Source organism: Biomphalaria glabrata, chromosome 12 (assembly GCF_947242115.1).
Source record: "Biomphalaria glabrata chromosome 12, xgBioGlab47.1, whole genome shotgun sequence".
Classification (NCBI taxonomy): domain Eukaryota; kingdom Metazoa; phylum Mollusca; class Gastropoda; family Planorbidae; genus Biomphalaria; species Biomphalaria glabrata.
The window spans coordinates 22436408-22461157 of record NC_074722.1 but is presented as its reverse complement, the minus strand read 5'-3'; the positions used below and the strand labels follow the sequence as shown (position 1 = coordinate 22461157).

The window sequence follows — 24750 nt, the reverse complement described above, 5'->3', positions numbered from 1 at the left end:
AGTCCATGTGGTAGTAGTCTATGTGGTAGTAGTCCATATGGTAGTAGTCCATGTGGTAGTAGTCCATTTGGTAGTAGTCTATGTGGTAGTAGTCCATGTGGTAGTAGTCCATGTGGTAGTAGTCCATGTGGTAGTAGTCCATGTGTTAGTAGTCTATGTGGTAGTAGTCCATGTGGTAGTAGTCCATGTGGTAGTAGTCCATGTGGTAGTATTCCATGTGGTAGTAGTCCATGTGGTAGTATTCCATGTGGTAGTATTCCATGTGTTAGTAGTCCATGTGGTGGCAGTCCATGTGCTAGTAGTCTATGTGGTAGTAGTCCATGTGTTAGTAGTCTATGTGGTAGTAGTCCATGTGGTAGTAGTCCATGTGGTAGTAGTCCATGTGGTAGTATTCCATGTGGTAGTATTCCATGTGGTAATAGTCTATGTGGTGGCAGTCCTTGTGGTAGTAGTCCATGTGGTAGTAGTCTATGTGGTAATAGTCCATGTGGTGGCAGTCCTTGTGGTAGTAGTCCATAGGGTAGTAGTCCATGTGGTAGTAGTCCATGTGGTAATAGTCCATGTGGTGGCAGTCCATGTGGTAGTAGTCCATAGGGTAGTAGAACATGTGGTGGCAGTCCATGTTGTAGTAGTCCATGTGGTAATAGTCCATGTGGTGGCAGTCCATGTGGTAGTAGTCCATGTGGTAGTAGTCTATGTGGTGGCAGTCCTTGTGGTAGTAGTCCATGTGGTAGTAGTCCATGTGGTAGTAGTCTATGTGGTAGTAGTCCATGTGGTGGCAGTCCATGTGGTAGTAGTCCATGTGGTAGTAGTCTATGTGGTGGCAGTCCTTGTGGTAGTAGTCCATGTGGTAATAGTCCATGTGGTGGCAGTCCATGTGGTAGTAGTCCATGTGGTGGCAGTCCATGTGGTATTAGTCCATGTGGTAGTAGTCCATGTGGTAGTAGTCCATGTGGTAATAGTCCATGTGGTGGCAGTCCATGTGGAAGTAGTCCATGTGGTAGTAGTCTATGTGGTGGCAGTCCTTGTGGTAGTAGTCCATGTGGTAGTAGTCCATGTGGTAATAGTCCATGTGGTGGTAGTCCATGTGGTAGTAGTCCATGTGGTAATAGTCCATGTGGTGGCAGTCCATGTGGTAGTAGTCCATGTGGTGGCAGTCCATGTGGTAGTAGTCCATGTGGTGGCAGTCCATGTGGTAATAGTCCATGTGGTGGCAGTCCATGTGGTAGTAGTCCATTTGGTAGTAGTCTATGTGGTAGTAGTCCATGTGGTAGTAGTCCATGTGGTAGTAGTCCATGTGGTAGTAGTCCATGTGTTAGTAGTCTATGTGGTAGTAGTCCATGTGGTAGTATTCCATGTGGTAGTATTCCATGTGGTAGTAGTCCATGTGGTAGTATTCCATGTGGTAGTATTCCATGTGTTAGTAGTCCATGTGGTGGCAGTCCATGTGCTAGTAGTCTATGTGGTAGTAGTCCATGTGTTAGTAGTCTATGTGGTAGTAGTCCATGTGGTAGTAGTCCATGTGGTAGTAGTCCATGTGGTAGTATTCCATGTGGTAGTATTCCATGTGTTAGTAGTCCATGTGGTGGCAGTCCATGTGCTAGTAGTCTATGTGGTAGTAGTCCATGTGGTAGTAGTCCATGTGGTAGTAGTCCATGTGGTAGTAGTCCATGTGGTAGTAGTCTATGTGGTAGTAGTCTATGTGGTAGTAGTCTATGTGGTAGTAGTCCATGTGGTGGCAGTCCATGTGGTAATAGTCCTTGTGGTAGTAGTCCATGTGGTAGTAGTCCATGTGGTGGCAGTCCATGTGGTAGTAGTCCATGTGGTAGTAGTTCTTGTGGTAGTAGTCCATGTGGTAGTAGTCCATGTGGTGGCAGTCCATGTGGTAGTAGTCCATGTGGTAGTAGTCCATGTGGTAGTAGTCCATGTGGTGGCAGTCCATGTGGTAGTAGTCCATGTGGTAGTAGTTCTTGTGGTGGCAGTCCATGTGGTAGTAGTCTAGCCCATGTAGATTTATAGTCCATGTGGTGGTATCCTTTTCAATTATTCTGATACGAAAACCAGATGATAAATAAACCAATCAACTCAACTTACTCAACCTAATGATGAAGTACACCTTGGAAGTATAGAAAAGACCACATCACAAACCAAGAGATAGAGACAAAGTTACTGCAGCGATCGGACCCCATGATGACCTGCTAACATCACAAACCAAGAGATTAGAGACAAAGTTACTGCAGCGATCGGACCCCATGATGACCTGCTAACATCACAAACCAAGAGATTAGAGACAAAGTTACTGCAGCGATCGGACCCCATGATGACCTGCTAACATCACAAACCAAGAGATAGAGACAAAGTTACTGCAGCGATCGGACCCCATGATGACCTGCTAACATCACAAACCAAGAGATAGAGACAAAGTTACTTCAGCGATCAGACCCCATGATGACGTGCTAACATCACAAACCAAGAGATAGAGACAAAGTTACTGCAGCGATCGGACCCCATGATGACCTGCTAACATCACAAACCAAGAGATTAGAGACAAAGTTACTGCAGCGATCGGACCCCATGATGACCTGCTAACTATTGTAAAAAAAAACAACTCAAGCTTAAAATCTATGGCCATATTACAAGATCTGCAGGGCTCGCAAAAACCTTCCTTCGGGGAACAGTAGCAGGAAAAAAGAAGAAGAGGCAGACAGAGAAAGCGATGGAAGGACAACATAAAAGAATGGACGGGCCTACCATTGAAAGAGGTTTTAAGCAATGCAAAAGACAGGGAGGAATGTAAAAAGTCGGTCGACAAGTCTTGCTTGGTGCCCCAGACTAAGGGATAGGTAAAGGTAAAAAAGTGGTAATAGTCCATGGTGCGCTTTGATTTGATGTTTTCATTACTTGTGTGTTCCATGGTAGTGCAGAGATTTGTTATTTTGTTGGTCAGAACTTATCAATAAATAACTAGAATAATTTTATGAAGGGGAGTTACAAAATGAATTCTCTCTTGAACCTAGTAACCCAATGTGTATGATAAGAAAGTGGTGATAAGCTACTACTCAGTGTGTATGATAAGAAATAGTGATAAGCTACTACCCAGTGTGTATGATAGGTAAATAATAATAAACTACAACCCAGTGTGTATGATAAGAAAGTAGTGATAAGCTACAATACAGTGTGTATGATAAGAAAGTAGTGATAAGCTACAATACAGTGTGTATGATATGAAAGTATTGAAAAGCTACTACACAGTGTGTATGATATGAAAGTAGTGATAAGCTACAACCCAGTGTGTATGATCCAGCGTGTATGATAAGAAAGTAGTGATAAGCTACTACCCAGCGTGTATGATAAGAAAGTAGTGATAAGCTACTACCCAGGGTGTATGATAAGAAAGTAGTGATAAGCTACAACCCAGTGTGTAAGATAAGAAAGTAGTGATAAGCTACAACCCAGTGTGTATGATAAGAAAGTAGTGATAAGCTACAACCCAGTGTGTATGATAAGAAAGTAGTGATAAGCTACTACCCAGGGTGTATGATAAGAAAGTAGTGATAAGCTACTACCCAGGGTGTATGATAAGAAAGTAGTGATAAGCTACAACCCAGGGTGTATGATAAGAAAGTAGTGATAAGCTACAACCCAGTGTGTATGATAAGAAAGTAGTGATAAGCTACAACCCAGTGTGTATGATAAGAAAGTAGTGATAAGCTACAACCTAGTGTGTATGATAAGAAAGTAGTGATAAGCTACTATCCAGCGTGTATGATAAGAAAGTAGTGATAAGCTACTATCCAGCTTGTATGATAAGAAAGTAGTGATAATTTACTTCCCAGGGTGTATGATAAGAAAGTAGTGATAAGCTACTATCCAGCGTGTATGATAAGAAAGTAGTGATAAGCTACTATCCAGCGTGTATGATAAGAAAGTAGTGATAATTTACTTCCCAGGGTGTATGATAAGAAAGTAGTGATAAGCTACTATCCAGCGTGTATGATAAGAAAGTAGTGATAAGCTACTATCCAGCGTGTATGATAAGAAAGTAGTGATAAGCTACTATCCAGCGTGTATGATAAGAAAGTAGTGATAATTTACTTCCCAGGGTGTATGATAAGAAAGTAGTGATAAGCTACTATCCAGCGTGTATGATAAGAAAGTAGTGATAATTTACTTTCCAGGGTGTATGATAAGAAAGTAGTGATAAGCTCTACATTTCAAAAAGTATTGAATTATTTGTTTGTTGCCCAATTCAACATTGCAGAATCAAAATGTTTTATGACAAGAGTTATCTTTCAATTGGTGATATTCATTACAAGGAGACAAATCCATAAATAGTATCCAGTGTAGGTTGTACAAAGTATTGCTAAAATTTAATTTTTCTTTAAACAAATAATTTTCAGGTACCTGTAAAAAATATATATTATCATGCGATTAATTACCAAAGTATGAAAATCCCAAAATTGGCGCCTGCTAATTTGTATATAGAAAATTCATTTGCAAATATCTCCCATTCTTTCTCTTTTCAATTTTTGTTTAAATTTCTAAACATTTCATTAGACCTTCCATGCTGCAATTACATCCATAATGTATTTTTTTTTAATGCTCACTGGATTTAAAAAATCAAAATGTTTTAAAAAAAAAGAAAATGAACAGATTACTGTGATAAGAATAATTCTGACTATATTTCTATACATACAAGTTGAAAAGAATCTAGAATCTTTTAGGCTTTTGTTAAACTTTTTGACATCTCAGTTCCCTCTTGTACATCTTGAGGACCATTCAATCAAACTTGTAAATGTGCACAATTATATGTGTGGAGAACTAAAGAAAAACATCAACAACTATTTCTATACTTCCATCATTAGGTTGAGTTGATTCGTTTATTGATCATTTGGTTTTCTTATAAGAGTAATAGAAAAAGAATACGTGAAGGCTACGAGAACAAAATAATTCGGGATTACATTTTTATACAAATTGAAAACACAAGGGCAATAACAATGTAAACTGTGAAGGCAAATGGCTTCGTAGCTGTTCCCATGTTATTTCCCTCTGCAGTTGTGTTGGTGACGTTTAAGGCTTTGTAGATATCAATGTCACATGAAGAGAAAAGAGACAGCAGTTCTTGTCCGATGACTGATGAAGACCACATCTGATACTAGATGAAAGAGTACATCATAGTGTTAGCGACATTTGACTCATCACTATAAAAGTACACGTATGGCACAAGAAACACAAACTTTTAGGATGTTGTACAAATGTATACAATGCATGGGCGTCGGCGGGGGGAAGGTTTGGGGGGGAGGGGTGGATGTTTTCTCCCCCCCCCCCCGGCGAATTTTTTTTTATATGTATTTATGTGTGTGTGTGTGTACATAATCTTTATTGCATTATGACCCTTCATTCTTTCGGAAGACGTTTATTGTGCATTAGAATAGGTTCTTCCTGGAGTTAGTGAGAAAATTGTAGATTCCCCGCCATTACTAGCAAGGGGGTCTGGGGGAGCGCTAGGAGCTCCCCCATTGCGGGGCGAAGCCCCGCCGCCAAGCACTATTTCTGATATTGAAAGCCAACAAAATGAATATTCTGAGGTATCTACAGTGCATTTTCCTGCTATTAAAAAGTTTTATTTCAAAAACCTAATGTGCTATTCTTACTGACTTAGACCCTCCCGCGCCGTTCGGAGCATTAGACGTCAAGCTGTTTCCATAAAAATCTGTCACTGGTAATGTCTGAAGCCTCTTCCCACCTGCCATGAGGACCTCAATGAATGAGTGGCTAGGATATCATTGCAACTCTTCTTATGCGTAATTCATTTTGTCGGAGAACATGTCCCGCAAACCTCATGCGTCGCTCTCTCACATTCTTACTAAAGGGTCGACTCCCAGTTCGGCATAGGATTTCCTTGATTTAAACCCGATCTCTATAACTGACTCCTAAAATCTGTCTTAGCCATCTTTGTTGAGCCACATTTAGTGTTTTTCAATTTCGGCAGATGACTATTCACTGCCACTGGTAAAAATGTGTAACCTCTCTTGAATACGCTCTTGGATTTAAGTGACTGTAGTTTGCTTTAGATTTTATATCGAAAAGAGAAGTTTTATCGTCAAAATCATCTGTTGGGGGTTTTCCACCTCAAAATGCTCTGTAAGGGGAATCTTAAACTCAAAACCATCTGGAGGGGTTTTAAAATTTAAAAAAACGCCATCTGTAGAAGAGGGGTTTAAACTCAAAAACCCCGATTGGATTGGCTACGCTCAAATAATTTTAGTGTATAATTTGCATTTTTTTTTATATTGAAGAGGTATTTTTTAGCATCAAATCCATCTGAATGGGGGTTTAAACTCAAAACCCTTTTGGCAACGCTCATAGCATTTTGAGTACGTAATTTGCTTTTTTTTTTCAACTGAAGATGTATTTTTTAGCCTCAAACCCCTTTGGCTACGCTTATAGACTTTAGAGTGAGTAATTTGCTTTTATTTATATTGAAGAGTTACTTTTTAGCTTCAAACTCCACTGGAGGGGAGTTTAAACTCAAAACCCCTTTGACTACACTCATACCATTTTGAGTGTATAATTTGCTTTGTTTTTATTATTAAAGAGGTATTTTTTTTACCTTCAAACCCCGCTGAAGTGGGGTTTAAACTCAAAACTAAGTCAAAACCCATTTACCTACGCTCATAACATTTTGAGTGCGTAATTTGCTTTTTTTTATATTGAAGAGGGGGTTTATCGTAAATTTTGGAGGGGGGTTTAAAATCAAAATCTCCCTTAACTGTGCTCTTGGAATTAGGGGATTTTCGTTTGCATTTTTTTTTTGTTTTGTTTTATAGAAGAGCAAAAACCCCAAGTAGGGGGTTTAAAACTCAAAACCCCTGGTAAGGGTTTTTAAACTCAAAACCCCCTGGTAGGGGGTTTTAAACTCCAAACCCCATTGGTTGTACTGGGGCAAGTGATGGTTTAGTATTAAAATCTCACCTAAAATAAACAAAATCAAAGCAAAAAATCATTCACTAAATTCCAATCCCCCCCCAGAGAGGGGGGGATTTCCTTTCGGGGGAGTTTGAACCCCCCCCCCCCTGGCTACGCCCATGATACAATGTATATCTATATTATCTTTATTCTAACCCCAGTGCAGGTGTGTGTGTCTATATGTGTGTCTATGTGTGTGTCTATGTGTGTGGACAAAAACATTGTACAACTAGTTCAAAATGACAATTTAAAAAAATCGCTGGTAACAGGGGCGGGGCTTCCTTCAGCAATGCCTTATGTGTAGCACTTAATCTAAAAAGAGCCAGTGTTTAAGAGACATCAGACGCACGTTTTTACCAACCTTTATGTAATCAAAAATCTCTCCATTTAAACAAGGATTGTTCTTTTTCAAGCGAAGAATAGTGTCCAGACATTCTTTTATACACGGTCCATAACGTCTGCAGTTACTGACCAGGTCATGATACATCTGGGTTGAATTAAGCCATTCTGTGTTCGAATAGTTGAAGAGGTTGGAGCAGCCTTGGTAGGTGGACGTGTCACAGCGACTGCCATAGAAGAAGAAGTAGAGAAGAATCACAATGAGAACTAAACAAAAAATGACGTTCCTTTCCAATGCCTTCTTCAATTCTAAATGGTGAAGATTGCAATACAGTGATTGGTGTAGATAGAAACAAGTATTTTGATCTAGAGTCACTTTTCATTGCTGTTATATAACTGATTCTTATGTTTATATTGATATTAAAATTTAATTTTATCACAAGACGGAAATCGTCTTTATCATGAACAAAATAAATGTATATATCATACATTGTGGTTATTTCAATGTTGTTACACTGAATTGTGCACATGTCAATGCAACGTCAACAGGGCGCTCTAGTCTAATCTATTCGCTGGAATTACGGAGAATGGGATAGCTCGGAAAAGATATACTACTTTGAGGCACTCTGCAAACATAACACAGCTCGAGTTCAAACCCTATAAACAAAATTTCCGGTCAACGTTAGGATTGGAACTCGAGCCTTCTAGTTAGATCGCTAAGCGGTATATAATACTCATCAACACATACCACTAATGGTAACTTGTTAAGGTCTACGAACTTCTCTGGTTCAATGTCTCCGTCTGTCTCTGACTTTTTCTTTCCTGATTCGTTTTTTTTTCTACCTTCATGCAACAATTTCTGTTGAAAAGTCTATCAAGATTTTTTTTCCTACAGACTCACCTGACATCAGGCCCTGAGGTAAAACACACTGCTCCAGGAGCGTTCTCTTTGGGATAGTAGATCATAAACCCGTAACACATCTCGTCCAATGTGGCTTCGCCCCAGAAAGTAGACTTTGTACGCTTGGCAGTGGTGAATGTACATGTGGTGACCAGTTCATCTCCAGGCAGCAGTTGGACAGGATCATTCATACTGCAACACAGATTTCATTCCCTTCATTTTGGATGTGCTGACCAAATTTTAAACAAAGTTATCTCCCCGTTGTTAATATCTGGGTTACATTGTTTAAACAGATAAAATATGGAGAAATGTAGCGACCTAAACACGGACGCGAATTTGAGAGATTTCTGTTGCAAACTAAATGTTAATGGTGCACGCAGTGTCATCACTATAGAACGCAAGGTCTGAAAGATGCACTTTACTTATTTCCAAAAATTTTGTAGCTGAGACAAAGAAAAATACTATACAAACAAGTCTAGCGACCCACAAACAAGTCTACGTCCCACACACAAGTCTAATGTCCCACACACACGTCTAACGTCCCACACACAAGTCTAACGTCCCACACACAAGTCTAACGTTCCACACACAAGTCTAACGTCCCACACACAAGTCTAACGTCCCACACACAAGTCTAATGTTCCACACACAAGTCTAACGTCCAACACACACGTCTAATGTCCCACACACAAGTCTAACGTCCCACACACACGTCTTATGTTCCACACACAAGTCTAACGTCCCACACACAAGTCTAACGTCCCACACACAAGTCTAATGTTCCACACACAAGTCTAACGTCCCACACACAAGTCTAACGTCCCACACACAAGTTTAACGTCCCACACACAAGTCTAATGTTCCACACACAAGTCTAATGTTCCACACACAAGTCTAATGTCCCACACACAAGTCTAACGTCCCACACACAAGTCTAACGTCCCCCACACACGTCTAATGTCCCACACACACGTCTAATGTCCCACACACAAGTCTAATGTTCCACACACAAGTTTAATGTCCCACACACAAGTCTAATGTCCCACACACAAGTCTAACGTCCCACACACAAGTCTAACGTCCCACACACAAGTCTAATGTTCCACACACAAGTCTAATGTTCCACACACAAGTCTAATGTCCCACACACAAGTCTAACGTCCCACACACAAGTCTAACGTCCCACACACACGTCTAATGTCCCACACACAAGTCTAATGCCCCACACACAAGTCTAATGTCCCACACACAAGTCTAACGTCCCACACACAAGTCTAACGTCCCACACACACGTCTAATGTCCCACACACAAGTCTAATGTTCCACACACAAGTTTAATGTCCCACACACAAGTCTAATGTCCCACACACAAGTCTAACGTCCCACACACAAGTCTAACGTCCCACACACAAGTCTAACGTCACACACACAAGTCTAATGTTCCACACACAAGTCTAATGTTCCACACACAAGTCTAATGTTCCACACAGAAGTCTAACGTCCCACACACAAGTTTAACGTCCCACACACAAGTCTAATGTTCCACACACAAGTCTAATGTCCCACACACAAGTCTAATGTCCCACACACAAGTCTAATGTCCCACACACAAGTCTAACTTCCCACACACAAGTTTAACGTCCCACACACAAGTCTAATGTTCCACACACAAGTCTAACCTCCCACACACAAGTCTAACGTCCCACACACAAAATATTTATTCTTGCATCGGGATTTGACATTGGGACAGAAATCTCTTTTTTGAGCTAGCCAGAAAGATGCCATGTTTTCGTCGGCTACTGTGTTATGTGCTGCGTGTTCTTCCCATTCAAACGTGACATATTTCAACAAGTAAATGTGGTCAAACTTACTAAAGAAATACATTTGGACTATCATAGCTGTAGGAGGCGTCATTACTCAGGTAAAATGAAGTATTGTTGCGTTTCACCTGAACAGACATTTGGACACCTGTTTGTTGAGGAGAGAATGTCAAAGTTTGAACTAAAACCTGAACTTTTTACATATACAAATAAATATGTGATTAAATACAATAGGATTTATATACCTAACTTGAAGACTCTAAACCAAATAAACCTTGAGTTAGGTTTCGTTTGTTGTTTGTTTTTTAAATATTGCGCAATGTTTTTGGCGCATTAAAAAAAATTAACCTGTATATGTGAAATACAAAATCGATAAAAAATTTATTTTTTTTTAGTTCTGAATATATACTATGCTACGTCCCAGACTCGGTCAAGACGACAATGGCCAGTGTAGGTACCGAGTACATAGATAGAGTCCAAAAAGTGCGACTGGACGATATAGTAAAAATTTAAAAAAACAAGGTTGATGTTACTGTGACATCTGGAAATGTCTATTTTAATGTCTATTTTAAGTACTATAAAAGGGAGACGAGTCCAAGTAAAGCTCATTCCACGTCAGTATTAAGTCAAGTTTCAGTTTAGGACTGCGGACTGCGGACTGTCACTTCTTTATATTAACGTTCTCAACATTATTTGGTCCAGACTTTTAACGAGTTCATGTTGACTTTTGTTCACTATTTGTATGCCCTAATGTCATACTTTGTGTTTCCTAATGTCATACTTTAGATTGAGTTTGAAAGATTTCACATTCAAATGGAGTTTGTCACTACGTTTAGTTCAGTGTGAAACTTTTTATGAACGTGTGTGTGTGTGTTTATATATATATATATATTGTTACGATCTCTCTCTCCTAATCAGGCCTTCCGCAAACACTGCTAAAAACAACACAACACATCAAGAAACTGACAACAAGAGCTCCACAATATAGGGTACTTTAATAATGAGTGAATAAGTAGATAACAGCCAATACTAGACAATTGGCATCAAACACAACAACTAAAATGTCACTCTGTACATCACCGTACAAAACTCTACTGTCTCTCTTTCTGGACTTGTACATCAACACATGAGGACTCGACCAGGACCGACTTCATAGCCGACTAACAGTCCCGGTCTCGACGCTCTCCGGTCTTGAACTGCCGCTTTCCTACACACTGTGTCCTCGTACACGCAGGCTTTCGATCACATGACCATAACATTGGTCATATTTGCGTGTAATCGTGTAATCGTAGTACTGTCCCTTGTCCATGGCCCCGCTGACCTGAGTGATTCACGTGTGTGTCAGCAGAGCCTATAGTTAACCCTTTTACGCCGCCTATAGGGTCATAACACTGCCCCCTTCTCAGATTTGTCCGTCCCGGACAAAATCTATCTCACGACATGGGCAGTGGAGATGAATCGATGCAGGAGGAGGTCTATCGGTGGGGGCGACAATGGGCTTATAGTGCCATCTCGATGGTGCCATCTGCGTTGTATACTGCGTATGTCTCTTTCTCCTTCTGCTCCAGCTGATCTTCACCTGGTTGCACAGACGTCGTGGTTGCATCGCCATGCACTTTGGATTCAGCAACCATCGCCTTCTTCTGTCGTTCACTTCTGAGAGCAGCCACTTAACACATAGGGAGGGATATGTCAGGACAGGGGTCACCAAGATCGTTGGTCTAACAGGTTTCTTCATGGGGCTTTGAAGAGAAAGACTTGGGTGTTGGGTTTCAAGTTCACAGGAGGGGAAATTGTGGCTAACATCATCTTCAGGCTTGCCCGGAGGGCAAACTAGTGGAGCAAGTTGGCAGCACTCCACTTGCGAAGGACCCTCATCTTCAGCATCAGGCTCCAGTTCACTTACTTGACCATCATCAGGGCTTCTCACTATGGTCTCGTCAGCAGGACAAACGTCTGTTGGGTGCAGACCTTGCCGATGGGTTCCTTGGAGTTGGCGTTCTCCCTGCAAAGCTCGACACACAAAGTTCTTGCCAAACATCTGGGTGCAGCCATCAGGATTCGAGTTCCTCCCATCAACACTGGCAGATTGACAGATGTCTTTAATGTCCTCAGCTACGAGCTTGGGGAAAGACACAACGTTGTCATGTTCTGTCTGGCTGATGGAGGCACTCAGATCAGGTACGTCTACAGCAAAAGCGTTGGTTGAGCTATTGGTCTCTTCTCTTGTTTCTTCACCTGTCTCTTTCTGCGAGTCACCCTTGATCACATTCTGAAAGCCAGCCAACATCTGTTTTTGAAATGTGATCAAGAGCTCTACCACATCAGGTTCGAGTTCAAAGAGGAACGTGTTCGGATCTTCCTCTTCATCCACCAGGGCTTGCCGGAGACGTTCTTTAAGAGTTTCGTTGTTCCTTTCGTAGTACTTCAGTCCTCGCCATTTCAGCTCTTGTTTCAGTTCTTTCAGATTCAGTTCATCTAGCAGTTTTACAGAAGCCATAGGAAATCCCACTTCAAGACACCAGTGTTACGATCCTCTCTCTCCTAATCATCAGGCCTTCTGTAAACACTGCTAAACACAACACAACACATCAAGAAACTGACAACAAGAGCTCCACAATATCGGGTACTTTAATAATGAGTGAATAAGTAGATAACAGCCAATACTAGACAATTGGCATCAAACACAACAACTAAAATGTCACTCTGTACATCACCGTACAAAACTCTACTGTCTCTCTTTCTGGACTTGTACATCAACACATGAGGACTCGACCAGGACCGACTTCATAGCCGACTAACAGTCCCGGTCTCGACGCTCTCCGGTCTTGAACTGCCGCTTTCCTACACACTGTGTCCTCGTACACGCAGGCTTTCGATCACATGACCATAACATTGGTCATATTTGCGTGTAATCGTGTAATCGTAGTACTGTCCCTTGTCCATGGCCCCGCTGACCTGAGTGATTCACGTGTGTGTCAGCAGAGCCTATAGTTAACCCTTTTACGCCGCCTATAGGGTCATAACAATATATATGATTGTGTCTGTGTGTGTGTTTGTGTCTGTGTGAATGTACGTTGCTGAATTGAAAAAGTAGTAGCACCTACACCTAAACGTTTAAAAAGAACAGCACACTAACAATAATAACAAATTTACAAACAATACCTGACTATTACATTACCAATACCTTCGTAGTAAAGTAACAATACCTTCGACGTAAAATAACAATTCTTGCGTAGTACAGTAACAATACCTGCGTAGTGCATGTGATTCCAAGCTAGAGTGATCCACACAGGCTTTACCAACATCTTTCTTGTACATGCTGAAGGACACGTCGACTTAATAACAACTGATGGTTGTAGTGGCGGCAAGATGAAATGTTCGTGTCCAGTGATCATAAAGCTTGCTTCGTACTGTCTCCTGAAATAGACAAAGTGGTGAGTTGCTTTGATTGCCTTGATTGATTTGGTGTTGTTACAGAACACCCAAGGAAGACAAGATCGAAACAAAACACAAATATCATTCTGAGTGTCCTGCAGATGTTTTCTATGAACGTATGTTAGTACAATGAATCATAATTATATGACAAAAAGAGCTAAATAATAAGTAGACATATTAAAAACGACATATATTATATGGATGCTGTTGCGATAGAATGCGATATTTAGGTAGACAAAAAGGTCGAATGATGTGATGGAAGTTACCAGCAGATTGTAAACGTTTGTGTAACAAGAGCTCTTCGGGTCTCATTCAAAACGCGAAGATAAACAGAGCTCATCTTGTTCCATATCAACGCATACGAAGCTAATCCTGGAAATTGTTGATGAAATTTTTTTTTATTCATAGTTGTAATTGTTTAGAAACTACATGTTATATGTTTTTAGAGGAAGCTGTCCTTGCTTGTAAGTTTCAAACGACTTTTTACAAAGCTTGTATCAACTCACTCTGTCTGTCTGGTAAAAAGTTTGCACACGTAATTTCTCCAACACCCAATCATGGATCAAGCTATAATTTTGCACAATTATTTCTTTTACCTGACAACACAAAATTAAAAAAAAATTAATTTAATAACAATTGGTAATTAGTTATTTTCTTTTGTATTTCGGACAAGGGAAAGAAATCGTACTTGACTGAGATGGTGGAATAAGTTGAATAAGACCCCTTTACAGCTCTTAAAAGTAAATTGAAACAAACAATACAATCTTTTATTTTCATACACACCTCACTAGCAGAGTGGTTAGAATGTCGGCTTGACGAGGCTAGAGTCATGAGTTCGATTTCAGATTTCCCCCAATTTTTATAAATGCTTTTAAAAAACAATGCCTGTGATTCACACAGACCCCGCCCCCTCCTTCATTTTCCCAACTTGCCCAGATAAATGATAACGTAGTGAGAAAGCTAGAAGCAGAAAATAGCGCAAAACAAACAATTGGTTAAAATATTTCTAATCGCACAGATTTATTATTGTTGGTCTAGATTTATTTCAAACTTAATTAAATGACTGATCCAAAAGCAATTGATACAACTACACTTCTAGTAAGCTTTGTTTTGTTTTGATTTATAAAGTATTTTTAAAAATATTTTTCTTGTTTAAAACCAAGAAAAGAACTTGGAAACCTAAACTGTTTGGAGTCTAAACATTCTCTTAAGTTCATTGACCTACTTATTAGGTGTAAAGTGTAGCATCATTCCAGAACTGTCCTTCCAATCAGGTCGAGCATCTGGGTTGTTCCAGTGTAACTAAAACAAAATAGAATATTTTTTTGTTATAACTAATCCCTGTGTTTGTATCTGATGGAAATTACTTTTCAAAAAGCGATGCTACTGCTACTGAAACTATGAATTAGTTCAAGGGTTTAATTAAATCATAGCTCTTGTGATTCATTATTATTCATTATCATACTTGTAACAGGCTCATAATCAATATCGACATGGTCAAACTCTGACGTTAAAGTACGATCCCACGACAACTATCTTCACTATTGCTATATGTTTATGGCTTTGAACCCCCAATGATCTCACCTCTATTGCTATATGTTTATGGCTTTGAACCCCCAATGATCTCACCTCTATTGCTATATGTTTATGGCTTTGAACCCCCAATGATCTCAACTCTATTGCTATATGTTTATGGCTTTGAACCCCCAATGATCTCACCTCTATTGCTATATGTTTATGGCTTTGAACCCCCAATGATCTCACCTCTATTGCTATATGTTTATGGCTTTGAACCCCCAATGATCTCACCTCTATTGCTATACGTTTATGGCTTTGAACCCCCAATGATATCACCTCTATGGCTATACGTGTATAACTTTGAACTCCCAATGATCTCACCTCTATGGCTATACGTGTATAACTTTGAACTCCCAATGATCTCACCTCTATTTGTATTCTTTTATAACTTTGAACCCCCAATGATCTCACCTCTATTGCTATACGTTTATGGCTTTGAACCCCCAATGACCTCACCTCTATGGCTATACGTGTATAACTTTGAACCCCCAATGATCTCACCTCTATTTGTATACTTTTATAACTTTGAACCCCCAATGATATCACCTCTATTGCTATACGTTTATGGCTTTGAACCCCCAATGATATCACCTCTATTGCTATACGTTTATGGCTTTGAACCCCCAATGATCTCACCTCTATGGCTATACGTGTATAACTTTGAACTCCCAATGATCTCACCTCTATGGCTATACGTGTATAACTTTGAACTCCCAATGATCTCACCTCTATTTGTATTCTTTTATAACTTTGAACCCCCAATGATCTCACCTCTATTGCTATACGTTTATGGCTTTGAACCCCCAATGATCTCACCTCTATGGCTATACGTGTATAACTTTGAACCCCCAATGATCTCACCTCTATATGTATACTTTTATAACTTTGAACCCCCAATGATCTCACCTCTATGGCTATACGTTTATGGCTTTGAACCCCCAATGATTTCACCTCTATTTGTATACTTTTATAACTTTGAACCCCCAATGATCTCACCTCTATGGCTATACGTTTATGGCTTTGAACCCCCAATGATATCATCTCTATTTGTATACGTGTATAACTTTGAACCCCCAATGATCTCACCTCTATTGCTATACGTTTATGGCTTTGAACCCCCAATGATATCACCTCTATTTGTATACGTGTATAACTTTGAACCCCAATGATCTCACCTCTACTGCTATACGTTTATACCCCTTGTTGCCTATGGTGATCCCAGTCTGTGGGTGAAAACAATCTCCTGACAGACCCACAGTCCAGATACTGATCACTCTGGAACAATTGTGTGAGGCGGACATTCCACACTCAAAAGGTTCAGGAGTTGCAACTTCGTCATCTGTTTAGACAGCGGGAGTTCAAAAAAAAAAAAAAGAATTAATAATTATGTGCGAGTTTGTTTTTTTTTAGTTTGATTTCCACACATCTTAGTCATAAAGCTACAACGTAACAATTCCAGTAAAATTAAATTTACAATAATCATCAGTACAAGGGAGATTGTTTAAAATTTTTTGTTGTTTGTTTATTTGATTGTTTGGATTCATTTTGTTGTTTGTTTATTTGATTGTTTGGATTCATTTTGTTGTTTGTTTATTTGATTGTTTGGGTTCATTTTGTTTGTTTATTTGATTGTTTGGATTCATTTTGTTTGTTTATTTGATTGTTTGGATTCATTTTGTTTGCTTATTTGATTGTTTGGGTTCATTTTGTTTGTTTATTTGATTGTTTGGATTCATTTTGTTTGTTTATTTGATTGTTTGGATTCATTTTGTTTGTTTATTTAATTGTTTGGGTTGATTTTGTTTGTTTATTTGATTGTTTGGGTTCATTTTGTTATTTGTTTATTTGATTGTTTGGGTTCATTTTGTTTGTTTATTTGATTGTTTGGATTCATTTTGTTTGTTTATTTGATTGTTTGGATTCATTTTGTTTGTTTATTTGATTGTTTGGGTTAATTTTGTTTGTTTATTTGATTGTTTGGGTTCATTTTGTTATTTGTTTATTTGATTGTTTGGGTTCATTTTGTTTGTTTATTTGATTGTTTGGGTTCATTTTGTTTGTTTATTTGATTGTTTGGATTCATTTTGTTTGTTTATTTGATTGTTTGGATTCATTTTGTTTGTTTATTTGATTGTTTGGGTTCATTTTGTTTGTTTATTTGATTGTTTGGGTTCATTTTGTTGTTTGTTTATTTGATTGTTTGGGTTCATTTTGTTTGTTTATTTGATTGTTTGGGTTCATTTTGTTTGTTTGTTGTCTTATCAAACGTTGATGTTTTGTTTCGTATCTGAAAGTATCATTCAAAACGTGTGTATCTGTCTCACCTGTACAACCGAAGAGCACTATATGGTGGATGACGTATCTATTATCCAGAATCGGCTGCACGGCAATCACGTGATAGTCACCAGGAGCAGCCATCTGCTCAAAGTTAAAGATCTGACACATGTAGATGGTCTCTTTGGCGGGAACTTTGGTGTTGTTATTTACGGTCATATTTACAGTCTGTACATCTGAAATGTCAGTTTAAAAATCAATACTAGAAAATACATAACAACGTACCAGCATTAAGTAAAAAAACAAAACAAAACAAAAACAAGTCTTAACTGCTAAAAAAAACACAGCACTCATAAGAAGACGGGAAACTCTGAAGACAATTGATTGACTTTCATCTCTTTCCTCCTCACATTCAAATCTAATCCAATGATTTGGAGCTAAACTTAGAAAGAAATACTGAAATGTCTTGCCTGTTGCATCGATGCCAGTGCAAGTGAAGTGGTCAGCTTGACATTCGTCCTCTAGCCACTCCATTTGTGTCTGGTACTTGGGATTGGTGATTTTTTTGGCCTTACAGAACGGGCTGTCATAAGGGTCACAGATTCCTAAAAAAAGAACAATCTCAAAGGTAAATTATTTAGGAATTTAGACGAATTTAGAATAGAATTTAGAAATATTTTAAGAAAAATGAAATACAGTTGGGTTAAAGATGTATTTGCAAAGAGATATTTTTACATCTATTTATACTATTTGATACAGATGATGATGTTAAGTCAATAAACAGCGCAATGAAATATATTCAACTTATCTTAATATGTGTTTAAGTTGAACATTTAATATAACGATGAATAAAAACCAATTTTTAAAAATCTTAGTCTCAAAACAAACATGAAAGTTTCACAATCTCCCAATCTATCAATTAAAACTTTTCAAAAGCTAATTTTAAGTACTTTCAGAACAGATCTTTTTTTCTTAACTATTTGTCGTACTAACCTGGATGAGAAATATTTTTAAGTCTGCTGGGAAGTTTGTTCTCTTGCCAGACACAATCGGGGTCACCGAGTTCTTGACCATTGGTCATTCCGTCCCCATCAGAATCTTTACGACACAAAACGGAGGTCCATTTCTTCAAAAAGAAGTTGAAACACTACATAAAACAGCTTGGGAAATGATCGAACATTAAACAAGAAACTGCGAGAAAATACACAAATGTTGTTAGTGTAATGCCCTAATTAATAATAGATCTAAGTACACATAAGTTGTTAGTGTAATGCCCTAATAGATCAAAGTACACAAACACAATGTTTAAGTACATCTTTGTGTTTAAATACAAATGTAAGAGCATTGGCTTTATTGAAATTGAAAGTCTTCAACCAGAGACAATCAGAGACAATCAGAGACAATCTTATTTCAAACTCAGTTCGTGACGAGTATCGTGTTGAGACATATTTCCTTAGAGCACGTGAAAGAAATTGGGAAGTGTGTTTTAGGGTCTTCCTGTCCCTGTTCAGAGAATAATTGGTAGCCGAACAGCTTTCCAACTTCCTGTCCCTGTTCAGAGAATAATTGGTAGCCGAACAGCTTTCCAACTTCCTGTCCCTGTTCAGAGAATAATTGGTAGCCGAACAGCTTTCCAACTTCCTGTCCCTGTTCAGAGAATAATTGGTAGCCGAACAGCTTTCCAACTTCCTGTCCCTGTTCAGAGAATAATTGGTAGCCGAACAGCTTTCCAACTTCCTGTCCCTGTTCAGAGAATAATTGGTAGCCGAACAGCTTTCCAACTTCCTGTCCCTGTTCAGAGAATAATTGGTAGCCGAACAGCTTTCCAACTTCCTGTCCCTGTTCAGAGAATAATTGGTAGCCGAACAGCTTTCCAACTTCCTGTCCCTGTTCAGAGAATAATTGGTAGCCGAACAGCTTTCCAACTTCCTGTCCCTATTCAGAGAATAATTGGTAGCCGAACAGCTTTCCAACTTCCTGTCCCTGTTCAGAGAATAATTGGTAACCGAACAGCTTTCCAACTTCCTGTCCCTGTTCAGAGAATAATTGGTAGCCGAACAGCTTTCCAACTTCCTGTCCCTGTTCAGAGAATAATTGGTAGCCGAACAGCTTTCCAACTTCCTGTCCCTGTTCAGAGAATAATTGGTAGCCGAACAGCTTTCCAACTTCCTGTCCCTGTTCAGAGAATAATTGGTAGCCGAACAGCTTTCCAACTTCCTGTCCCTGTTCAGAGAATAATTGGTAGCCGAACAGCTTTCCAACTTCCTGTCCCTGTTCAGAGAATAATTGGTAGCCGAACAGCTTTCCAACTTCCTGTCCCTGTTCAGAGAATAATTGGTAGCCGAACAGCTTTCCAACTTCCTGTCCCTGTACAGAGAATAATTGGTAGCCGAACAGCTTTCCAACTTCCTGTCCCTGTTCAGAGAATAATTGGTAGCCGAACAGCTTTCCAACTTCCTGTCCCCGTACAGAGAATAACTCGTAGCCGAACAGTTTTCCAACTTCCTGTCCCCGTACAGAGAATAACTCGTAGCCGAACAGTTTTTCAACTACCTGTCCCTATACAGAGAATAACTCGTAGCCGAACAGTTTTCCAACTTCCTGTCCCCGTACAGAGAATAACTCGTAGCCGAACAGTTTTCCAACTTCCTGTCCCCGTACAGAGAATAACTCGTAGCCGAACAGTTTTCCAACTTCCTGTCCCCGTACAGAGAATAACTCGTAGCCGAACAGTTTTCCAACTTCCTGTCCCCGTACAGAGAATAACTCGTAGCCGAACAGTTTTCCAACTTCCTGTCCCCGTACAGAGAATAACTCGTAGCCGAACAGTTTTTCAACTTCCTGTCCCTGTACAGAGAATAACTCGTAGCCGAACAGTTTTTCAACTACCTGTCCCTATACAGAGAATAACTCGTAGCCGAACAGTTTTTCAACTTCCTGTCCCTGTACAGAGAATAACTCGTAGCCAAACAGTTTTTCAACTTCTTGTCCCGGATCATGCAAGACGTGACATTCTCAATGTCTATTATTTCTCCGTCCTCCAGTGGCGGCATCGTGTGTCCTATTTCTGTTTGAATTGCCAAAAATACACGCCAATGACAGAGAAAACATGCATATTTCAAAATGTTATTATAAGATAACTAAAACGAAATATCATGTTGTGCTAGCAGCAGTTTGATTCAGACTTACTTTTCCTTCCATCTCAAAGTCAAGTCCAAACGGATTTCTATAGCCTGCGCCTTCATCTAGAAAATGTCCGACACCTTCCCAAATGTTATTCGGCTTGCATGGATGAGGGACTGCATCTCCATTGGGGATACGTTGCTGGTAAATCTTATAGGCAATGGCAATGTGGAAACACGTTCCGATCAGTATTAGTCTGTAGAAACAACAATAACAAACATCCTAAGCATTCAATGAACTCATTGACAGTTATAGAAATCATGACAGCATTTCATTTAGTTGAAACTTCGGACGTTAGTTTAAAAATAAATTAAATCACTTCATTATTTATGATAAGACTTCGCTGCTAGGGCATGATCTGTATAAACTATATTATATTACTATAATTGTGGTGGCGGAGAAAGGTAATCGTGTATGTTCTAGTTACATCTAGTTACATATCTAGATCTAGTTACTCAGGTCAATGCTGGTCAAGCGGTAAACCGTGACGAATGACAAGTGGCGACGACACAAAAAAGATCTGTGTTGTAAACACTGTCATTCAAGTCCGGTATGGCCATGTGGTCATACAGAAGCGACCGAGAAGGTACTATTACTTTCGAGAAGGTCTTTGGGACCCAATATAAAGAGCGAAGATGTCATAGTCAAGTCACTTCACAACTTCACGATCGAGAAAGCCACGATTCAAAATCCATTCCCACATATTAAGTCCAGTGTCGGTCCGGCGCAGTTTAATCCAGTATATGTTCAGTACATGTTCAGGACCAGACAGAGAGGCTAGTAGAGTTGGTACACTCGTACAGTGTTTATACGGCAGTACAATTATGTACTTTGAAGTATCTGTACAGTCAGTGTTACGTGTTGCCAACTGCTTTAGAATAATATTGAAGAGAGAGGTTTTCAACCTCAAACCTCTCTGTAGGGGCATTTTAAACCCACAACCAGATTAAGGTCAAACCTCTCTGTAGGGGCATTTTAAACCCACAACCATATTAAGGTCAAACCTCTCTGTAGGGGCATTTTAAACCCACAACCAGATTAAGGTCAAACCTCTCTGTAGGGGCATTTTAAACCCACAACCAGATTAAGGTCAAACCTCTCTGTAGGGGCATTTTAAACCCACAACCAGATTAAGGTCAAAACTCTCTGTAGGGGCATTTTAAACCCACAACCAGATTAAGGTCAAACCTCTCTGTAGGGGCATTTTAAACCCACAACCAGATTAAGGTCAAACCTCTCTGTAGGGGCATTTTAAACCCACAACCAGATTAAGGTCAAACCTCTCTGTAGGGGCATTTTAAACCCACAACCAGATTAAGGTCAAACCTCTCTGTAGGGGCATTTTAAACCCACAACCAGATTAAGGTCAAACCTCTCTGTAGGGGCATTTTAAACCCACAACCAGATTAAGGTCAAACCTCTCTGTAGGGGCATTTTAAACCCACAACCAGATTAAGGTCAAACCTCTCTGTAGGGGCATTTTAAACCCACAACCAGATTAAGGTCAAACCTCTCTGTAGGGGCATTTTAAACCCACAACCAGATTAAGGTCAAACCTCTCTGTAGGGGCATTTTAAACCCACAACCAGATTAAGGTCAAACCTCTCTGTAGGGGCATTTTAAACCCACAACCAGATTAAGGTCCATAGAGCCAGGATGTCGTCACTCTACAGTAATTGATTCAAAACAGTTTAGAGTCATTGACATTTATTTCCGTGAAACGAATGACCAGTTTGTTATATCTGCTTGACTAGTTTAGTTTCTTTTATAACGCCAGACAAAATGCTACATAATTTTTTGTTCGCTTGTGCACAGTACTTAAAAACTGAACACGTCTATTTAATGTAATATTTACCCGTCTCTCTTTCTTTCCCTATCTCCCTCTCTCTCTCTCTCTGTCTCTCTCTCTCTCTGTCTCTCTCTCTCTCTCTCTCTCTCTGTCTCTCTCTCTCTGTCTCTCTCTCTGTCTCTCTCTCTCTGTGTCTCTCTCTGTCTCTCTCTCTGTCTCTCTCTCTCTCTCTGTCTCTCTCTCTCTCTCTCTCTCTCTGTCTCTCTCTCTCTGTCTCTCTCTCTGTCTCTCTCTCTCTCTGTGTCTCTCTCTCTGTCTCTCTCTCTGTCTCTCTCTCTGTCTCTCTCTCTCTCTCTCTCTGTCTCTCTCTCTCTGTCTCTCTCTCTGTCTCTCTCTCTGTCTCTCTCTCTGTCTCTCTCTCTGTCTCTCCCTCTCTCTCTCTCTCTCTCTCTCTCTCTCTGTCTCTCTCTCTCTGTCTCTCTCTCTCTCTCTGTCTCTCTCTCTGTCTCTCTCTCTCTCTGTGTCTCTCTCTCTGTCTCTCTCTCTCCCAGGTAGGTATATTCACGCTGAGTTAGACATGAACAAGTGTAATTGAAAGCCAGTGTTTACTAAAGGTTTGCAAGAAAAAAAAAACTGATATAAATTCCAGATTTAATAAAACCTAGCTGCGGCTGTCAGGCGCATATGTTTACGTTGACAGCTATTTGAAAGTTGTATGCGCAGATTTATAACTTTTGTTATTTTTCTGTTATGCGCGAGAGTTTGATGTGTTTATATAAAATATAAAGTGCAACTCGAGGCATCAAATCAAAGCACTTACAGTCTCATTGTACTTATATTTGTTTGGTGGAATAGGATGAACTTTTACCCCACTCTAGCCCCCTTTTTTCTACATCTTACTATTTTAAAAAAGGGTCAGTTCTTGAAAATTATTCTTAAAAGTATACTGACATCATGACATGACATGATATGACCCAAAAAGAAAATTCAACCCGGCTGGGGATGGGTGGAATTTTGAGGCCGAGTTGTATGCTTTGCTTTGCTTTCAGTTTAAAATCCCTTTAGTGGGTTCTGAGATTAACCCACCCTTTTCTATAAAACAAAATAATGCAACCGACAGTCACCAAAATCCATGAACAGAGCCAAGGGGAATTTTAAGTGTAAAACACCTCCACATTTTTTTACAATAACGATATAAGACTAAATAATACAACAGTTCACCAAATTGATAATTAAGAAACCCTCCAGAGGGTTTTAAGTTCAAACCCCTCAAGAGAGTTTTGAGTTTCAACCCTCTTCTCCAGCGGGGTTTAAAGGTAAATAAAGAAAGTATTGATAATATAAATATAATATATAATATTGATAATATAAATTTAAAACAAACTACAGTTACAAAATTCTATGAACGTAGCCAAGGAAACTTTTGAATTTACCCCCCCTCTCTCTAGAGGGCTTTAAGTTAAAACCTGTTACTTTTGAAACACATAACTTCTCAATACTTTCTTGAGTTTCTACACCGGATACTCAAACAAAACGTTCTATTTATATGTTTTCCGCCATGTATAAAATATCCAATATTTGTTGGATGTCTTTCTAAGTACTCTCTAACGAGACATAGATGTATATAGATGTATATCTATTTATTTCTAGTGATCTACTCTTGATATATTGTTTTCTTATTTGAATTGGTTCACTTTGGTGCTGCTGCTGGTTTTGTGCATCATCACATCACGGATTATTTCTGCTCTATTCTCTGATTCTTAAATTAAAAAAAACATTTTTTGTTACTTCTTTAAAAGTCTCAATTATAGAGACATTTGGTGTTTCATTGTGAACTCACTGATCCTAGAATGCAATGGAAAGCACAGAATTGAACCACGCTCCAATGGGTCCAGTTTGTGTGAACTGATGTCAGCGCTTTGTAAAGACAAAATTAGAATAAAACCATAGCGAGGCCGCTCAAATATCTACTGCAAGCCTTTTGTACATCCTTTGCCTGCTGAAGATTGAAGCTGTTTTATGATGATGCACCAGATAAAAATAAAATATTTTACATAATCTAAATAATCATTCTTTTAAGTAGAGTCTATCTTCTCTGATGGTCAAGCTTCCTTCAGTCATAGAGCTCGCTAAAATATTTTAGATCTAATGATCTTGTACTTTACTTTATGTAGCGCTATAAAAATGAGTTAAAACGGTAAACTAATAAAGGATTTGAACAGTTAGTGACAGTGACTTTTATCATTGGAAAGAGATACTAGTTCAATGCTTGCTGAAGGAAAGAGTACACCTATTAAAATGAGATCTAATCATACAGTGTGCATAGGGCCTAGAACTTCAAATCAAACATACCTCAGAGTAGCTATCATGTTTATCTGAAAGGACTATATTGCATTCAGCTCTGGGTGAGACTTTGTTCTAAGTTCGAAGTCTCTCACAGCCCTATTTATACCTAGTCT

At 39.3% G+C, this 24750-nt stretch overlaps 1 protein-coding gene across 1 annotated transcript; it reads right to left on the bottom strand.

Moving 5' to 3' along the window:
- Positions 1 to 2026: 2026 nt before the first annotated feature.
- Positions 2027 to 24750, bottom strand: LOC106059106 (MOXD1 homolog 1-like). Its single transcript, XM_056006661.1, has 12 exons — positions 24644 to 24750; positions 20509 to 20698; positions 18313 to 18445; positions 17790 to 17924; positions 17370 to 17555; positions 16221 to 16384; positions 14693 to 14769; positions 13283 to 13449; positions 10081 to 10177; positions 8210 to 8401; positions 7331 to 7535; positions 2027 to 5155 (listed from the first exon to the last, which is right to left on the bottom strand). Exons 1-12 carry the CDS (start codon positions 24658 to 24660, stop codon positions 4958 to 4960), a joined length of 1761 nt encoding a protein of 586 aa, XP_055862636.1. The 5' UTR covers positions 24661 to 24750; the 3' UTR covers positions 2027 to 4957.

Coding starts and splice junctions, on each gene's coding strand:
- LOC106059106 (XM_056006661.1), bottom strand. Junction 13,450..14,692: donor CTACACTTTACACCTAATAA/GTAGGTCAATGA, acceptor TGTCTATTTCAG/GAGACAGTACGAAGCAAGCT. Junction 10,178..13,282: donor GAATCACATGCACTACGCAG/GTATTGTTACTG, acceptor CTCAACAAACAG/GTGTCCAAATGTCTGTTCAG.